Here is a 15,925-nt window from a genome sequence, read left to right as displayed (position 1 = left end):
ATGCGTGCGCAAGCACGACCATGTCCCTTGCTTTGCCAATACTTTCATCTTGCTCAGAAATTGGATTTTAATGAATGCATGTGGCGCTCACTATTTTACTAGCACGGCCATGTCGGACTCCTGTAGTGACTGGATTTATTTAAATATGTTTTTGCTTGTATACTTTCTGCAGTTTGCATATGAAGCAGTATGGGAGTTTTAAATTAAATAATATTGCTAGTTTAGATACTTTACTATTGAGTGTGCTTGCTAGTCTCATCACTACCCTTACTAATAGGATCTAACATTTTCATTGAAGCACTTGACTTATTTATACTATATAAAAAAAAAACAAAACTAAAATATTGTTAAAGGACTAGTAATTTGTGCTTAAAACTATTTTCTATCTTTAGGGCACAGCATTTACGTTTAGGACTAAAATAACTTTCGCACTTTTTATGGAGAAAACATGTTAGCACTATTACTAAATTCTTTATCATGGAAGTTCACCCAGTCAAATTTATATAGTTGTATTTTTTCCACCAGCTAACGTGATTGCAGCATTACTTATTGTTGATAATGGGTTACAGGGTGCTTTATTTTTAACTCCGTAAAGAGCCAAATAGTTTGGGTTAGCCTTAACATTACTACAACTAAGATATTTCCAGTTATTAATGAAACACCTTTTGTATTAATATCTTTTATTGTTATAACCAATTATATTAGTGAAAATATATATTAATATTAATATTAAATTTGAATGTTGCCGCGTATGCAGGTCATTTAATCCAATGACATGAGGAGGACCCAAATCCATAAAAAAAAACATTATTATTGGAAAATAATTTAATTTATTTATACATCATTGTACCAATTTGTTGCTGTTGCTCCATAACTACCTGCGTGCGGCTGCACTATGATGGCAAAGCCGTCCATACCAACCGGGTTCGCAAATGCATGTGTCATCCACACATGTCCCGTGTTTACACTGCAATGCGCAGGTGCTTCTGTGGGGTTTAGCTCTGCCAAACCGTGGACCCACTTCACAGTGGTCACCTCGAAATCCCCGCTGACATCTACATTTATTTACTGCTTTGCATTTGCCACCGTTTAAGCAGGGGATTATACAACGTGCTAAAAATTACAAGCAATAAAAAAATAGACCCAGCATTTGAACTACTCACAAAATTCACAGTGGGGTCCATAATATCCTTTTGAACAATCACATGTGTCTTTCTGCACACATTTACCTCCGTTGAGACATTTCTGACTACAAATACCACCTTCACAGTGACGACCCTGAAAACCAAGAGGGCAACTGCATACTCCTGGGGATGTGCAAATACCTCCATTCATACACTGAGGATAGCACAAGGCCGTTTTGCAATATTGACCCATGTATCCTTCAGGGCACTGGCAAATTTTTTCATTGTTACACCAACCCTGATTTGCACATTTTTTATCACATTCGGGGTCAGGACCTTTAAATAACTTTCGTGTGTTATAGCTAAATACAAAAATGAAAGGTTGGTAATGCAGAACATACTTCTTTGAGAAAATGAGCATTCCTTCCTCAGCTTAAGCCTTAGAGGTGTTCCATCCAAAGCTTTGCCTTTTCTGTTCTCTATCAGCAAGCTTATTCCAAATCTTGCTATTCCCGATGTATTAGTACAGGTTAAAAATATACTAAACTCCTTTGGTTTTTTTGGCACCCTGCCACGAGGTTTAATAGAAATTTCAGGAGCTTGCAGTATTTTTTCATCATAAGATTGAAGTTGATCAAAATTGTAGTAATATTTTTTTAAACCAGCTTTCCAAGTGAAGTTTACACGTCTTACTTCAGAGGGAATTACTGGCAAATAGTTCTCAAAATTAGGATCCAAAATGTAGGGCAAAACGTTTCCATTTAAAATAGCATAAATCTCCATCGACATGCCTAAACTCATATGGAGATTTTTAGTTCTACACGCGTTGTAACTAGCAAACTAACTTACCACTAAACATTTTTACTTGCTTTTCATCAATCCAGAGTGCCAAATCTCCGTTGCTTCGAGGATCATTTTTTAAATCATTTCTCGATGAAACACTTACAATATTCGAAATAAATACTGACAAAATAAAATTAAACATTAGTCTACTGACTTGCGGCATCTCAATCAGACAGAGGAATACATTTATATTTATTTATGAAATCTTGCACCAATCCAAGCCAAGTTTAACTTCGAGCACAAACTCACTCAGCTTATATTTGACTGCAAATAGGCGCTTGTGTTGATCGCTTTAATTAGTAAACTACATGATAACTATAAAGGAAAATAACCTCAAAACGAAAAAAAAACAAATCAAACACAGAATGGCCAACTTTTGGTTGGTCTTAGTTATGAAATCGCAGAGAAAATAAGTAGTCATTGGCTACGTGAAATTATGTTTGGACAATAAAAGAAATACTAAGAGCCGGTACTAGATAAATAATATAGTTATAGTTTAGCAAAAGAGTAAAAAATTACGTGAAATATCTATGACAATGTGACAGCCGCACATTTTATTTTTTTTTTTGGTAACAAAGTTTAACAATTTCGTTTAAATAAATATTTTATTAAAGCATCGTTTGCAAATATTTATGTATAATACAAATACTACAGTGATAAACGATAATGTGTACAATATTTACTACTTTAAATTTTAATTGTCTCCCTGTGGTAATTACATTTAGGGGAAGACGTTTTCGGCAATCAGAGGGCACTTTGTTGGTTTGGTCTTTTTTATATAAATAAATGGGATAATAAGAAGCTCCTATATGCGCAGCAATGCTGATGACGTAATCTCAGATTAATGTTACTAACGAACTTTTAAAAAGTGCTTGCCTAATTGCATTATAATAATTTTGATAACAAAAAATGATTATTGTTTTAAATAATAGTTAAAATAACATGTTCTTGGATATTAGATATTTCCTTTACAGCACTAACAAAAATATTATATAAATAACTTTTTTCCTAATATTTCGAGATTTGTTCGAGATTACACTAATTACTATTAATTAATCTAGGTACCGGATAGTGTAGAGCAATAGCCTAATCAAATAAAAGAATTAGAATATAAGCAATATAAGGATTGCCACAACCAAGGGAGATGTCTGATGAAAATGCAAGGAAGCACTGGATTCCGAATAACCGCAACACTGGGTAGCGATATCGAACACTTTCGGGTAAAAATCGTTCCAAAACTCAAACGCTTTGTAATTTAAACTGCGCGCCGTGCTCATATTAAAGTTATTATCGATTATTAAAATTTTCGGATTGTCTTGGACAAACGGGTACCACTTGACGGGATAAATGCTCTTTTCAGTCGGATCGGAATTCTTTGCAAAATTAGTCCAAAATGACATAATTGTGTCTGATATTCGTTTGTCCCTTGGGTCCCACTGTTGTTCCGAGTCCCAATAGGGAACCCCCCATACGTAAATAAGGTCGAACAGATGGGGTACGCTTACCCAATCCGGGATATTTTTATTGGCGTACAACGTAGTTGGTTTCATGTCAAATCGGTACACATAAGTTGGTTGCTCTTTGCTCATGTAAGTCGCTAAAAGCACCGTCGAGGAAGCGTAAGTTTTCTCCAGCATAAAATTGATAACGATCTTTCTAAAGTTGTCCGGATTGCTTTCTAACACAGTCGGCGAATAAAAAAACATCGCGGCGTCAACTATGTGGTCGTAGTTGTAAAGGCAAGAATCGTCTGTGTCGTTTAGTTGGGGCACGTCGGCCATAGCGAGTTGTCTTAACATTTGTCGCAAAACCTCAAAGGAAAAATTTCCTGCGAAACTGTCGGAATTCGCAAATTCCAGCGCTTGTTCCATGTCGGTGTAGCCCGTCAACAAAGGCACCCGTTGAAATTCCCCGCGGGAAAATAAGTTTTTCGGCGGTTCCGGCAGAAACGGTGCGCTATTATTGTGGCTCAAATCTTTATCGATCAGTGGTCTCCAATTCACGTTTGACGTTTGTTGCACCAACAGATTCGGATCGACGTGTCTTAAGCAATCGATGAACAATGACGTCGGTTTTCTTATACATCCGAAATCTGTAACTAATTGGTCTATGATTGGCTTGTCTTCTTCGGGGTATCTGACCGAGGTGGACTGAAATAAATTTGCGCTCATCGCTATCGCTTTATTGAAGAGGCCCCTGGAATTAAAAAACACGATTTTTCGAACAAAATGGTATATAGTCCGAAACACGATAAATGGTCGCAAAAAAACGCAAAACATTGAATACGTTCCGTTGTAATGCGCACTATATAATTTTAATTATATAAATAATAAATACATATTAAATAAAATTAGTCGCCAGAAGTGATGTGATAAATAACATTATCATAAATTATTACGCTGCCTGGTGGCATATTTGAGAGAAGAGATTTTTTTTCCATTTTTCTAAAAGTTCACTTGTCGTGGCCTGGCGGTAATTTAATGAGCAGTCTTTAAAAATGCATACTCTTCTTTCTTTACATTCAGATACAATCAAAATGTATACGTTGAAGAATTTTGCGACCCTTTCTCTTTTGATAGGTATATATAATATTTTTGTCTCCATTCCACCAATCGTTCTGTCTCTTTAATGCAACTATACTTGTCAATATTTTGTTTTAATTTCTGTTGCAATGATTCAAGTGACGGAATCTAAATCCACTCTGCGTCACCATTCCTAAACACTTTCAATACACCTTTGACGACGAAGACCTTGGAATGCCAGCTATAATCTGTCTCAATCTTCATCGTGCTGGCTTTTGCCAGCAAGTATGGAAGTGACCTGCCGACGGCAATAAAACTCGGATCCGGTAGGTATTAAAGGACAGAACATATACAATAAATTCATAGCTACGAATATCTATACATAATTAAATTTTAATTCTAAATGTCTAAATCAAATTCTGCTTCACTATCACAGTCGTCATTGTTTTGTAAAGAAATTAAATTTAAAATAAATATCATTTTCTAACAAATATTCCTGGATTTCAGTTTTTGAACTTGATGAGGCTGGTGCTTTAAGTGGCAGAAGGCTGCGGTAGCTTGCGTTGTCCATGACAATAACACTGTTATTGGGAATATTTTTTAAAAGAATGTTTTGAAACCAATTTTCAAAAAGTTCGGCACTTGTATCCTCAAGCAGTTTGGGACAAATCTGTCTTCTTAAGTGTATTATGGCGATGCGTTTCCCTTTATTTGAACGTGCTTTTGAATGGCGGTTTTGAGTGGAATCCACCCATCCTTTGGATAAAGTGACGTATGCATCGAAACATGTTTCATCAAGGTAAATTATGGATCTGCTGTCTAATCTATATCTTTTAATTTCTTGAAAGTAGCTTCTAGCTTCTTTTCCAGTTTATCGAAGGTAGGAATAACTTTGCTTTGATAAAGACAATATATTTTTCTACTCCCGTCTGTAAAATACCTAATTACTCACCGATCTAGCGTACGGGAAGCTTCACTTTACCACGTCAGTTTCGTTTTCCATGAATCCGAGCCACATCGGACATTTCCGGGATTTTACCGCACGGATTTGGGAGCAATCGGATGTTTTCGGAGATATTTCCCACGCTTTGAATTTTGACGTTTGTCAATTCTGACGGTCATGTCAGTGAATGTGAATGTGAATGAAGTGTTTTGCGAAAATGTACCCAAAAACTAACGGTCGTAGAAAAAGTGTAGTATTCGGTAAAGTTTTTAACTTCCGCGTTTATTAAAAACTGGCTCCGATGCGCTCCGCTCGTCACTCTGGTTCCCCCAAATAAACTCGCGAATCAAATGCCGTTTACCACACTTGTTGCATAATATACTATTCCTTCTTATTAGTTCTTGATCACTATTGTGCATATGGTGAGTTTATAAATCACTAGTTTATTCGTTTTCTTCAATTCTCCACTATTAATAATATCCCTTATGGACGATTTTGTAAATAGACAGGTTTCTTTTAAAGCTTGTTTTTGAATAATTCCTCTACTGATTAAAGTTTCATAAACATTTTTCACAACCTGTTTTGCATCAATAACAAATAACTTTTTCGAAACGCACAGTAAAGTAATGCACAACACTCAAGAAATATATCAGAAAGAAAAAAATAGCTGGCCCTCAAGTAAGAATAATTTTTTTTCTACTCCCGTCTGTAAAATACCTAATCTAGCGTGCGGGAAGCGTAGTTTTACGACGTCAGTTTCGTTTCCCACGAATCCGAGCCACTTCGGACATTTCCGAGATTTTACCGCGTGGGTTTGGGAGCAATCGGATGTTTTCGGAGATATTTCCCACGCTTTGAATTTTGACGTTTGTCAATTCTGACGGTCATGTCAGTGAATGTGAATGTGAATGAAGTGTTTTGCGAAAATGTACCCAAAAACTAACGGTCGTAGAAAAAGTGTAGTATTCGGTAAAGTTTTTAACTTCCGCGTTTATTAAAAACTGGCTCCGATGCGCTCCGCTCGTCACTCTGGTTCCCCCAAATAAACTCGCGAATCAAATGCCGTTTACCACACTTGTTGCATAATATACTATTCCTTCTTATTAGTTCTTGATCACTATTGTGCATATGGTGAGTTTATAAATCACTAGTTTATTCGTTTTCTTCAATTCTCCACTATTAATAATATCCCTTATGGACGATTTTGTAAATAGACAGGTTTCTTTTAAAGCTTGTTTTTGAATAATTCCTCTACTGATTAAAGTTTCATAAACATTTTTCACAACCTGTTTTGCATCAATAACAAATAACTTTTTCGAAACGCACAGTAAAGTAATGCACAACACTCAAGAAATATATCAGAAAGAAAAAAATAGCTGGCCCTCAAGTAAGAATAATTTTTTTTCTACTCCCGTCTGTAAAATACCTAATCTAGCGTGCGGGAAGCGTAGTTTTACGACGTCAGTTTCGTTTCCCACGAATCCGAGCCACTTCGGACATTTCCGAGATTTTACCGCGTGGGTTTGGGAGCAATCGGATGTTTTCGGAGATATTTCCCACACTTTGAATTTTGACGTCTGTCAATTCTGACGGTCATGTCAGGGAATGTATTCTTGTTTTGCGAAAATGTACCCAAAAACTAACGGTCGTAGAAAAAGTGTAGTATTCGGTAAAGTTTTTAACTTCCGCGTTTATTAAAAACTGGCTCCGATGCGCTCCGCTCGTCACTCTGGTTCCCCCAAATAAACTCGCGAATCAAATGCCGTTTACCACACTTGTTGCATAATATACTATTCCTTCTTATTAGTTCTTGATCACTATTGTGCATATGGTGAGTTTATAAATCACTAGTTTATTCGTTTTCTTCAATTCTCCACTATTAATAATATCCCTTATGGACGATTTTGTAAATAGACAGGTTTCTTTTAAAGCTTGTTTTTGAATAATTCCTCTACTGATTAAAGTTTCATAAACATTTTTCACAACCTGTTTTGCATCAATAACAAATAACTTTTTCGAAACGCACAGTAAAGTAATGCACAACACTCAAGAAATATATCAGAAAGAAAAAAATAGCTGGCCCTCAAGTAAGAATAATTTTTTTTCTACTCCCGTCTGTAAAATACCTAATCTAGCGTGCGGGAAGCGTAGTTTTACGACGTCAGTTTCGTTTCCCACGAATCCGAGCCACTTCGGACATTTCCGAGATTTTACCGCGTGGGTTTGGGAGCAATCGGATGTTTTCGGAGATATTTCCCACACTTTGAATTTTGACGTCTGTCAATTCTGACGGTCATGTCAGGGAATGTATTCTTGTTTTGCGAAAATGTACCCAAAAACTAACGGTCGTAGAAAAAGTATAGTATGCAACACGTTCGGTAAACTTTTTAACTCACTCGTTTAATAAACACTCGCTCCGCTCGTGTCATATAAACTCATAAGTCAAATCCCGTTTACCGCACTTGTTGCATAATATACTATTTGTTAATGGGTTTTCCCAATAACAATAGGTAATGACATCGTTATAGTTTTATTGGGGAGGGTCCGTCGAAAGCCAACACGATGAAGATTGAGACAGACTATAACTTGGCTATGCCTCCTGACGTTTTAATGAAAAAATAAAAATTATTATCCGACTTTTGCTCTGTCAAAGTTTCTGGAATGTTATAGTAAACGATGACTCATGTCCTTCATACAGTTTTTTAAAAATTGAAACACGTAGAAACAGTATGCCCGATTGTCCGATAATCAAGATAAAAATATAAGTATTGTATAAAATTTACCTTCACATACTCGTAAAACAAGACTCTAGCAGCACATATTCAAATGACTCTTTTTGACTCTTTTCCATTCCCTAAATATAACTAATAATTATTGTAACACTATTAAACACTTGTAAATCGGCTTTTGGGTTATTGCGTGGTTTATTGAGGGTAAAGGGCCATTTGTAATAGGCCATGCAAGTGATGACTATTTATCATGTGCTGGACTATAAAAGCAGTACTTTTCGAAAAAACATGAAATCTATCAAAAGAGTTTAAAAGATTTCGCACTCTGATATTTGCATCTACAAAACGTTCCGCCCCGCAAAACAATGATATTATGACATTTTAGTGTTCCTACGTCATTGTCCCTATGAATCGATAATTGTAGCAGCTTTAGCGTTTCTAAATTGACTCAGATTCAGATTTATTAAATATACGGTCGTTTTTGACCTTGACTTCTATGCCGTATGCAGATTAAGAATATTTTTTAACGACATCTGCAGTGCTTTAATATTAAGTCACGGTCGACATGAACACCCCAGTATACCGAAATACATTACCATTTAAGCGCACGCGAAATATTAACGAAACAAAAAAATACAGGTAACTTTATTTCTTGTTGATAACCCGAGGCAAATTCTGCAGTAGTTTTTTTCCTTTTAATTTCAGAAAATTAAAAAGCTGTTTTTTAAAAATTATAAAAAAAGCTGCGACTTGTCTATTTGTTTCTGTAATAAGCGAAAATAATAAAAAAAAAAACAATTTGTACCTCCACCATCGGATCAAGAAAATCGGGTTTCAACCTGTATTACGTTAATAATTTACTAACCTGGAACCTGAATTCGTCATGTGAATTCCAATGCTCGTCGCACCTGTCCCATATCCCATAATACAAATATTTTCAGGATTACCTCCGAACAATTGGATATTGTTTTTGACCCATTGCATGGCTGCTTGCTGATCCATCAGGCCATAATTTCCAGGGGCTTCGCCATCCATTGTAGTGAAAAATCCCATAATATTCAAACGCCACGAAAATGTGACGATAATTACTCTTTGACGGTACACTACGGTATGTGGGTCCCAAATTGAAGGGATTCCCGTGGTGAAATTACCGGGATGGAACCATATAATTGTAGCAAATCCTCCAGGCGGTGGTTTTCCTTAAAGATCACTCTGTGAGTATTAACGACGTTAATAAAAACATTGTTTCTTTGTATTTTTTAAATTGTCAAACTATTCACTTTTATAACAAATTAGATGCACTTTTCAAGCCAAGATGGCCAAATATAGGTTTTAGTTTAATAGTTTAACACCAGATATAGGGTCATTTATAAAGTATGGCTAGTCTCTAAACTAGAGGTACTAAATAGACTATAATATTTTGATTTGAAATTTGTATAAAATTATAATAATAATTGCTTGAAAAATTGCAGGCAGTTTTTTGGACTGAGAATTACGAATTTAAAACTGATTTGGACATTACTCCTAGAGGGCACAAATTTCACCGTATTATTGAGATAAATCGAATCATATGTTTTTATCTGTGGAGTTATGGTTTAAACATAGTGAAAAGTACTTTTCTTTCGGCCGTCTAACTTTGTCGGTTTTGTAAAAGTTCAAGATATTTTTTTAAATAAATACTTAAAAGATAAAATGGTAAGGGGAGCAAGAAAAAAAAACAATATTTAAAAATAACAATTTTGATAATAGTAATAACAAAAAATTCAAACCAAATCTTGGAATCACGTAATATTTTGGTGTCTAGTACCTTCAGTTTAGAAATTGCCCGTTATTTATAAATCACCCTGTAAACCTGATGTTTCGATTAGCGCCAACCCCTATGAGAGATTTATGTCAGAGTTTCCGACTGGTTTTTCAGAAATTCTGACTTATTGTTAAAAATTAGCCTTTCGTAAAAAACACCCATATCAGATTAAAAGATATAGTGAGCAGGATTTATCTCTCAAAAAAGGAGATTATGATTTACTGAAGGTTTGCAAATCCATTCCGAAATAAATACCCACTAACCAACAGTTTCAGTCAAGCTCTGAAGAAGCAAATAGGATGATTGGCGAAACGTCAGCAATTTCGACTCAGCAAAAACCGACGCCGGAGGAATCCAGAAGTTTTGTAAAATGTACCCACTAATCACTAAATCGAATAATCTTAAAGAAGCGATATAAAATCAAACCCCCTCGAAATAATAAAATTTCAAAATAAAAACAATCAGCGTAGGACAGAAAGCGTTTCCCTAGAGCTTTTTAAAGGTTAACAAAGCTTTCGAAAGGAGTCATATATCTAAATACCAGCAACTGACTTTAGCGAATATGTAGGGTAATACGCTACGCTTGGAGAGTGTGTGTGTGCACGAGAATAGTATATATTCTCCGTAAATGTCGACTATGTAAATGTTCTTTTGATTTCCTCCGTATGTTTTTTTTTCTAGACAATTTCAATTCGTTTACAGTTTAAAAATAAACTGCAATCTAGGATTCGTTGACTCGGAATTGTCGCGTGAACATAAACAAAATGTCAGTGCACCAGGACCGGACGTCGTTATAGCGCTAACGCCATTTTGTAGCGTGCTTATGTCGTATTAGAATTCGACTGCCACGCACAAGTCTTGCACCGACCATTTCTGTACCCTAAGTTGTTCAAGAATAAAATTCCCTACGAACTGAAAACTAAGGGCTTAGAATTTAAAAATCATTGGTCATTTATTCTACAGTGTGTCCCACTTAGAATTGTACACTCTTGTAAAACCTTTGCTTATGGTTCGATTTTGACTTTTTTTCTTGGATAGATCTCTTGCTTATTGCTTCAAACTAAAACCATGGCCAACTGGGACTGTTTAACAAAAGAGAGACAAGAGAGAAAACTATAAGGGATTTTTTAAAAGAATAAATTGGCAACGAATTCTTATTCAGGAGTGCTTAAAACCCAACTATATCAATTTCTCTCATGTTTCAATACAGGGTGTTTAAAATATCGCTTGCATCATGCTTAAGGCTTTGCATCCTTGTAAAATCTATGAAGACGGTTTGATTTTGATTTTTTTTTTGTATATTACTTCCATCTGGAGTCATAGCCAACTGTCACTATTTTTTAATGCCGAACATCGAGAAAGGCTATTAAAGGTTTCTTTATAAAGAAAGTGTCAACAAATTGTTTTTTGTTGCGATAGATCTTACTAAAAAGCAGTGAAACGATTTTTTTCATATAGCATCGACTAAAGTAATTACCAATTGACACAATTTTTGAAGCGGAAAATCAGTGGTACTTTTAAAGATTTTTAGAGATTCGTATTCAGGACTACCCAAAAGTAACTACACCAAATACCAAAGTTTTTAATGATTAACAAATATTGACCTTGTAAATAAAGATTATTTTCAGTGTGATTGCAAGATCTTACAAACACATTTCAATTACAGAAATTTTAAAAATAAAAAAGACTTCAAATATTTTTTTAAGGGTTCTTTATTTTTTAATATCATCTTCAAATATGAGCTAATTAATTAATAAACCTATAGCATTCGAAAGGTATATTGTAGGTACTAAATTCTCTTAAACTAATAAATGACGAAATTTGGAAAAGTGTGCGAGATATTTGAATAAACTCGAACTGTTCAAAAATTCGTTTGATTTCATAAAACCGATAACATTTCTAAGTTGCGAATTTAAAATAACATTTTTAAATACCTATATGAGTGAGAAACATTTTCGATTTTAGGACGTAGAAAGCTTTCTAATAAATGAAAAAAAAGCAAGGATCATATTCAATAATATAAAGCATGTATAATAAAAATAACCAACCTATAGCAAATGGAATTTTGGAAAAAAAGAAAATAAATATTAGTTATTCCAATGCGCCTGTGACGGTTGCTAAATACGTTACTTAGCTCTTGTTCAGTAATTCTATGACAAACTTGTCTAATTCGAATGCAATTATTTTATTTTGTTTGCGGTAGGGATAAATAAAATTATAACAAGAATGCCAACGTCAATCAATTTTGTTATTTCTATTATTTTCATTATTTAATTAGAATTAAAAATAAGTGTTAAATGAAAAATACAGCGTTGAAAACTCTGTTTAATTCATGAGGAATTACCATACCTAACTTTAAAAAAATCGTAAGTGTCTTTCAGTAAAATCTATCTATCTATGGAAAGTACAACATAACCGTAATCACAAATTTTACAAGAATGTAAACGCAAACGATATTTGAAACACCCTGTATTGAAACATGATAGTTAGGTTCTAAGTACTCCTGAGTAAGAATTCGTTGACAATTTATTCTTAAAACATCCGCAATAGCACATTCCTCTCTCTTGTGTTAAATAGTTCCAGTTCGCCATGACTTTAGGATGAAGCCATAAGCAAAACAAGGTTTTAGTGTATTTTTGAGAGTTCTATCCAACAAAAAAAAATCAAAATTGAACCATAAACAAAGATTTTACAAGGGTGTACAGTTCTTAAGTGGGACACACTGTATTTAATATTCACTGTTGAGACGTTGGCTCTTTCATTCTTTCTTTTATATTATCGATACCTAATTTTAGTTTGATTAAATTTAACAATTTAACATTGTTATTATAATTAACGTATTACAAATTGGGTGAACCGACTGAAATAGACGCATCTACAATAACGATGTAGCCTTTTTTTCTCATTGCCACTCAAGTTTTCGTTATTATTAGTTAAATAAATATTACAATTATAATAAATAAAATAGTCAACAATATTTTTTGATTTTGATAATGCAATAATTTTTTGATGAAATTCTGGTCCATAACTAGATATACCGGGTGCGAATTTTGGGTCTATTTTCTAAACTTCATATCAATATATGTCCTAAATATCATGACTTTTGATATACAGCTTTAATTTTTTTTAATATCTGTAATACCACTTTAGATATGTTAATGAAATTTGGCATACATGTGCTATATATCAAGATTCATTATTTCGTGTATCACAATTTTCCTAAAAATATAGCAGTGGCGGGCGTACGTTTTATTAAAATAAAACAAAAATGAATATAGTAAATTGAAATAAGAATCGTTTATCTTGTTGCTGGCCTACAACACTAGTTGGTAACTAAAAACTAAATATTTTGTTTTAGATAGATATTTTATTTGTCATTAACAAAGGTCTCGATTGAAGCAGTGCAGTGGCAACCTAATTAACCAAAATATTATTTGTTCATAGTGGCACGCCACTGATTTTCTTTAAAAAAAATAGTGACATCTAAATTATTTTTTAGTCCGTCGCACGGTTTTCACTTAAAAATAAAAATTAATTTCTCTGCATGATGTCACATAACGACATTGTTATGACCATGCAGAGAAGAGGTTTTTATTCTTTTAAGCGAAAACCGTACAACAGATTGAAAAAATCAAGAAATTAAATTTCTTTAAAAATGATTGGAGATTGTAAGAATAATTTTTATTTTAAGAGAAATCAGTGGCGTGCCAAAATAGACATGTGAAATTCCGTACGCCCGGCACTGATGTGTTTAAAAAAAATGTACATGTATGCCAAATTTAATTAAAATATCTAGTGGTATTACAGATGTTAAGAAATATATTTTATTTTTGAAAACTTTACCACTCAAAAGTTAGGACGTTTAGGACATATATTCATATAAAGTTTTCTTTTTAAAGTGGACCCAAAAATCGCCGCCATAATTATTGATATTCAATCAGAAAACACCCTGTAAGCAAAAAAATTTTAAACGCTGATATCCACTTAAACTGCAGTACAGAAAACAAAGTTTCTAAAATCAGCTCCGTTCCCTATTGCGTTTCCTGCAGGCGATGATCTAACGAAAATTTGCAGTAAAGTAGTTGCGTGTTTAAAATTTGTCTTCCCCTACTTTTGACTCCACGTCGCAGCATTCTATCTAACCGTACCGACATAACAGAGGGAAATAGGAAAGGCCCGTTTGTAGACAAAGCTTTACCTACAGAAATTATCGATTCATAGTTTCGTTGCTTTGATTTTAATCTACTGACTAACTGAGATTATATTGGCAACACCATTTAACTTTGTAAACTTTACTGGTTGCCCTAATAATAACGGCTTTCTTGAAACGTCCGCGATATTTAGTTTAATTCAGGAAACTAATGAATTTATACATTATTATAACGCTAATCTAAAAAAAATACTAAACTTGTTAGCATCTTACCTTGTGGTGTAAATACGTTGAGATACAAACAGTCCTCGCTGATATTACTAGGGAACTCTATATTGGCCAGCAACTGCAAAAGTGGTAATTCAGATTCTTTATAATCTTCCTTTCCTTGAAGACACGCCGGTTGGTAATCAGAGTCATTTTTCTCGCCCTGCCAATTAGGCAGGGGATTTGTAATGGGTGGAGAAAACCTGTACGCTCCCAAAGGGGGTTGCGCGTAGGGTATTCCATAAAATGCAATAATTTTTTGTATTCTAAATCGTGACAATTCTTGTCCTATAACGACCCCCTGATTGGGAATATCCACTTTAAGCACGTCTCGAGCTAAGCAAGTGTAGAGCACCGTTAAAATAAAGAAAAAATTCAAATTTACGCGGCACATTTTCGATTATTATTCTCGTGTTCCACGGCGGCACGCGAAAGAACTAACTCAGGTGTTTCTTGGGGTGGAGCAGTGACTTGACTGTACAGATTGATAAAGGTTCGTATTGCGTGATAAACTATAACCCCCTACGTTGCCGTCTCTGTCGATCAATTTTGAATTTTTACTTAATGGGTCACTATAAATTTCCCGTCTCGGTCATAAAGACATTTTGTCTTAAATGTTCACCCGATAGGTTCATAAATTTTTGGTACAATTTTTTTTTCGAAAGTAAATTTATTTCAATTTTAACGATATATTAACTACAACCTGATATTCTCACCGATCAGAAATAAAATTGTAAGGACAAACGCACGATAATTCGTGAGAAACGCTTTTCGCTATCGCAATAGTTGGTAAACATTGAAGTAATTAATTTGATGGCTTTACGACAGTTTCATTCTACCGTAGTTCCGCGTTTAAAGTGAATAATTATATCAGTAACTGCAGTAGTTAATAATGGTTTTGAATAGTTCGGTGACTGTAACCCAATATCAATTTCAGTTAAGAACACTTACATCACTCTATAGCACAAATTCTTAAAAAGTTGCGTACCAAATTTAGGCGGATGGCGAATTATTCTTCAACGATGCAAAAATGGTTAACAAAAAATAAAAAAAGCGTAGTAGTAGCCATCGTCACCGTACTTTTTGGAACGTTATGAAACATTTCATAAAAATTCGCAATCAATATAAAACTCAAAAATGAATTTGATCATTTTGTTGGTGCATACGTTATGCTGTGAAGATGAATGCCCCCATTGTTGCAATGTTAGCGAATGCGCCGGAATTGTTATTTGTAGTAATTTTATATTAGTTATCATATCAGCTTATAAATTCTTATTACTGTTTTTCATTTAAAAGCATTATTTATATAGCACAAATTTTTAAAAAGCTATTATTTATTCTAAATTATAAATCTGATACATAAGTTTTTCTTTAACATGGTGCAAAATTTGAACCCTCTACAGATTTTGCTAAAGTAAAATATAAAAACCACGAAAAAATATAGAATTATGAAAATAGTAATGTGTAATGAGAGTTGCCTATAAAACAATTTTTGTATTATTGTAAAATAATCCGAATGAGTTTAATTTAAAACATTTCAATA

The 15,925-nt window shown here is 34.1% G+C and overlaps 2 protein-coding genes across 2 annotated transcripts; both read right to left on the bottom strand.

Moving 5' to 3' along the window:
• Positions 1–736: 736 nt before the first annotated feature.
• Positions 737–2,289, bottom strand: LOC132708632 (protein shifted-like). The gene is made up of 4 exons (XM_060681078.1): positions 1,974–2,289; positions 1,526–1,915; positions 1,164–1,460; positions 737–1,113 (listed from the first exon to the last, which is right to left on the bottom strand). Exons 1-4 carry the CDS (start codon positions 2,128–2,130, stop codon positions 875–877), a joined length of 1,083 nt encoding a protein of 360 aa, XP_060537061.1. The 5' UTR covers positions 2,131–2,289; the 3' UTR covers positions 737–874.
• Positions 2,290–2,399: 110 nt separating this feature from the next.
• LOC132708627 (acetylcholinesterase) lies at positions 2,400–15,089 on the bottom strand. Its single transcript, XM_060681073.1, has 3 exons — positions 14,389–15,089; positions 9,027–9,360; positions 2,400–4,163 (listed from the first exon to the last, which is right to left on the bottom strand). Exons 1-3 carry the CDS (start codon positions 14,774–14,776, stop codon positions 3,071–3,073), a joined length of 1,815 nt encoding a protein of 604 aa, XP_060537056.1. The 5' UTR covers positions 14,777–15,089; the 3' UTR covers positions 2,400–3,070.
• Positions 15,090–15,925: the final 836 nt, after the last annotated feature.

The sequence above is a fragment of the Cylas formicarius genome, unplaced genomic scaffold, assembly GCF_029955315.1.
Source record: "Cylas formicarius isolate icCylForm1 unplaced genomic scaffold, icCylForm1.1 PGA_scaffold_12__32_contigs__length_19106922, whole genome shotgun sequence".
NCBI classification, from domain to species: domain Eukaryota; kingdom Metazoa; phylum Arthropoda; class Insecta; order Coleoptera; family Brentidae; genus Cylas; species Cylas formicarius.
Note: the sequence above shows the minus strand (reverse complement) of the source record. Positions and strands in the feature narration are given on the sequence as shown.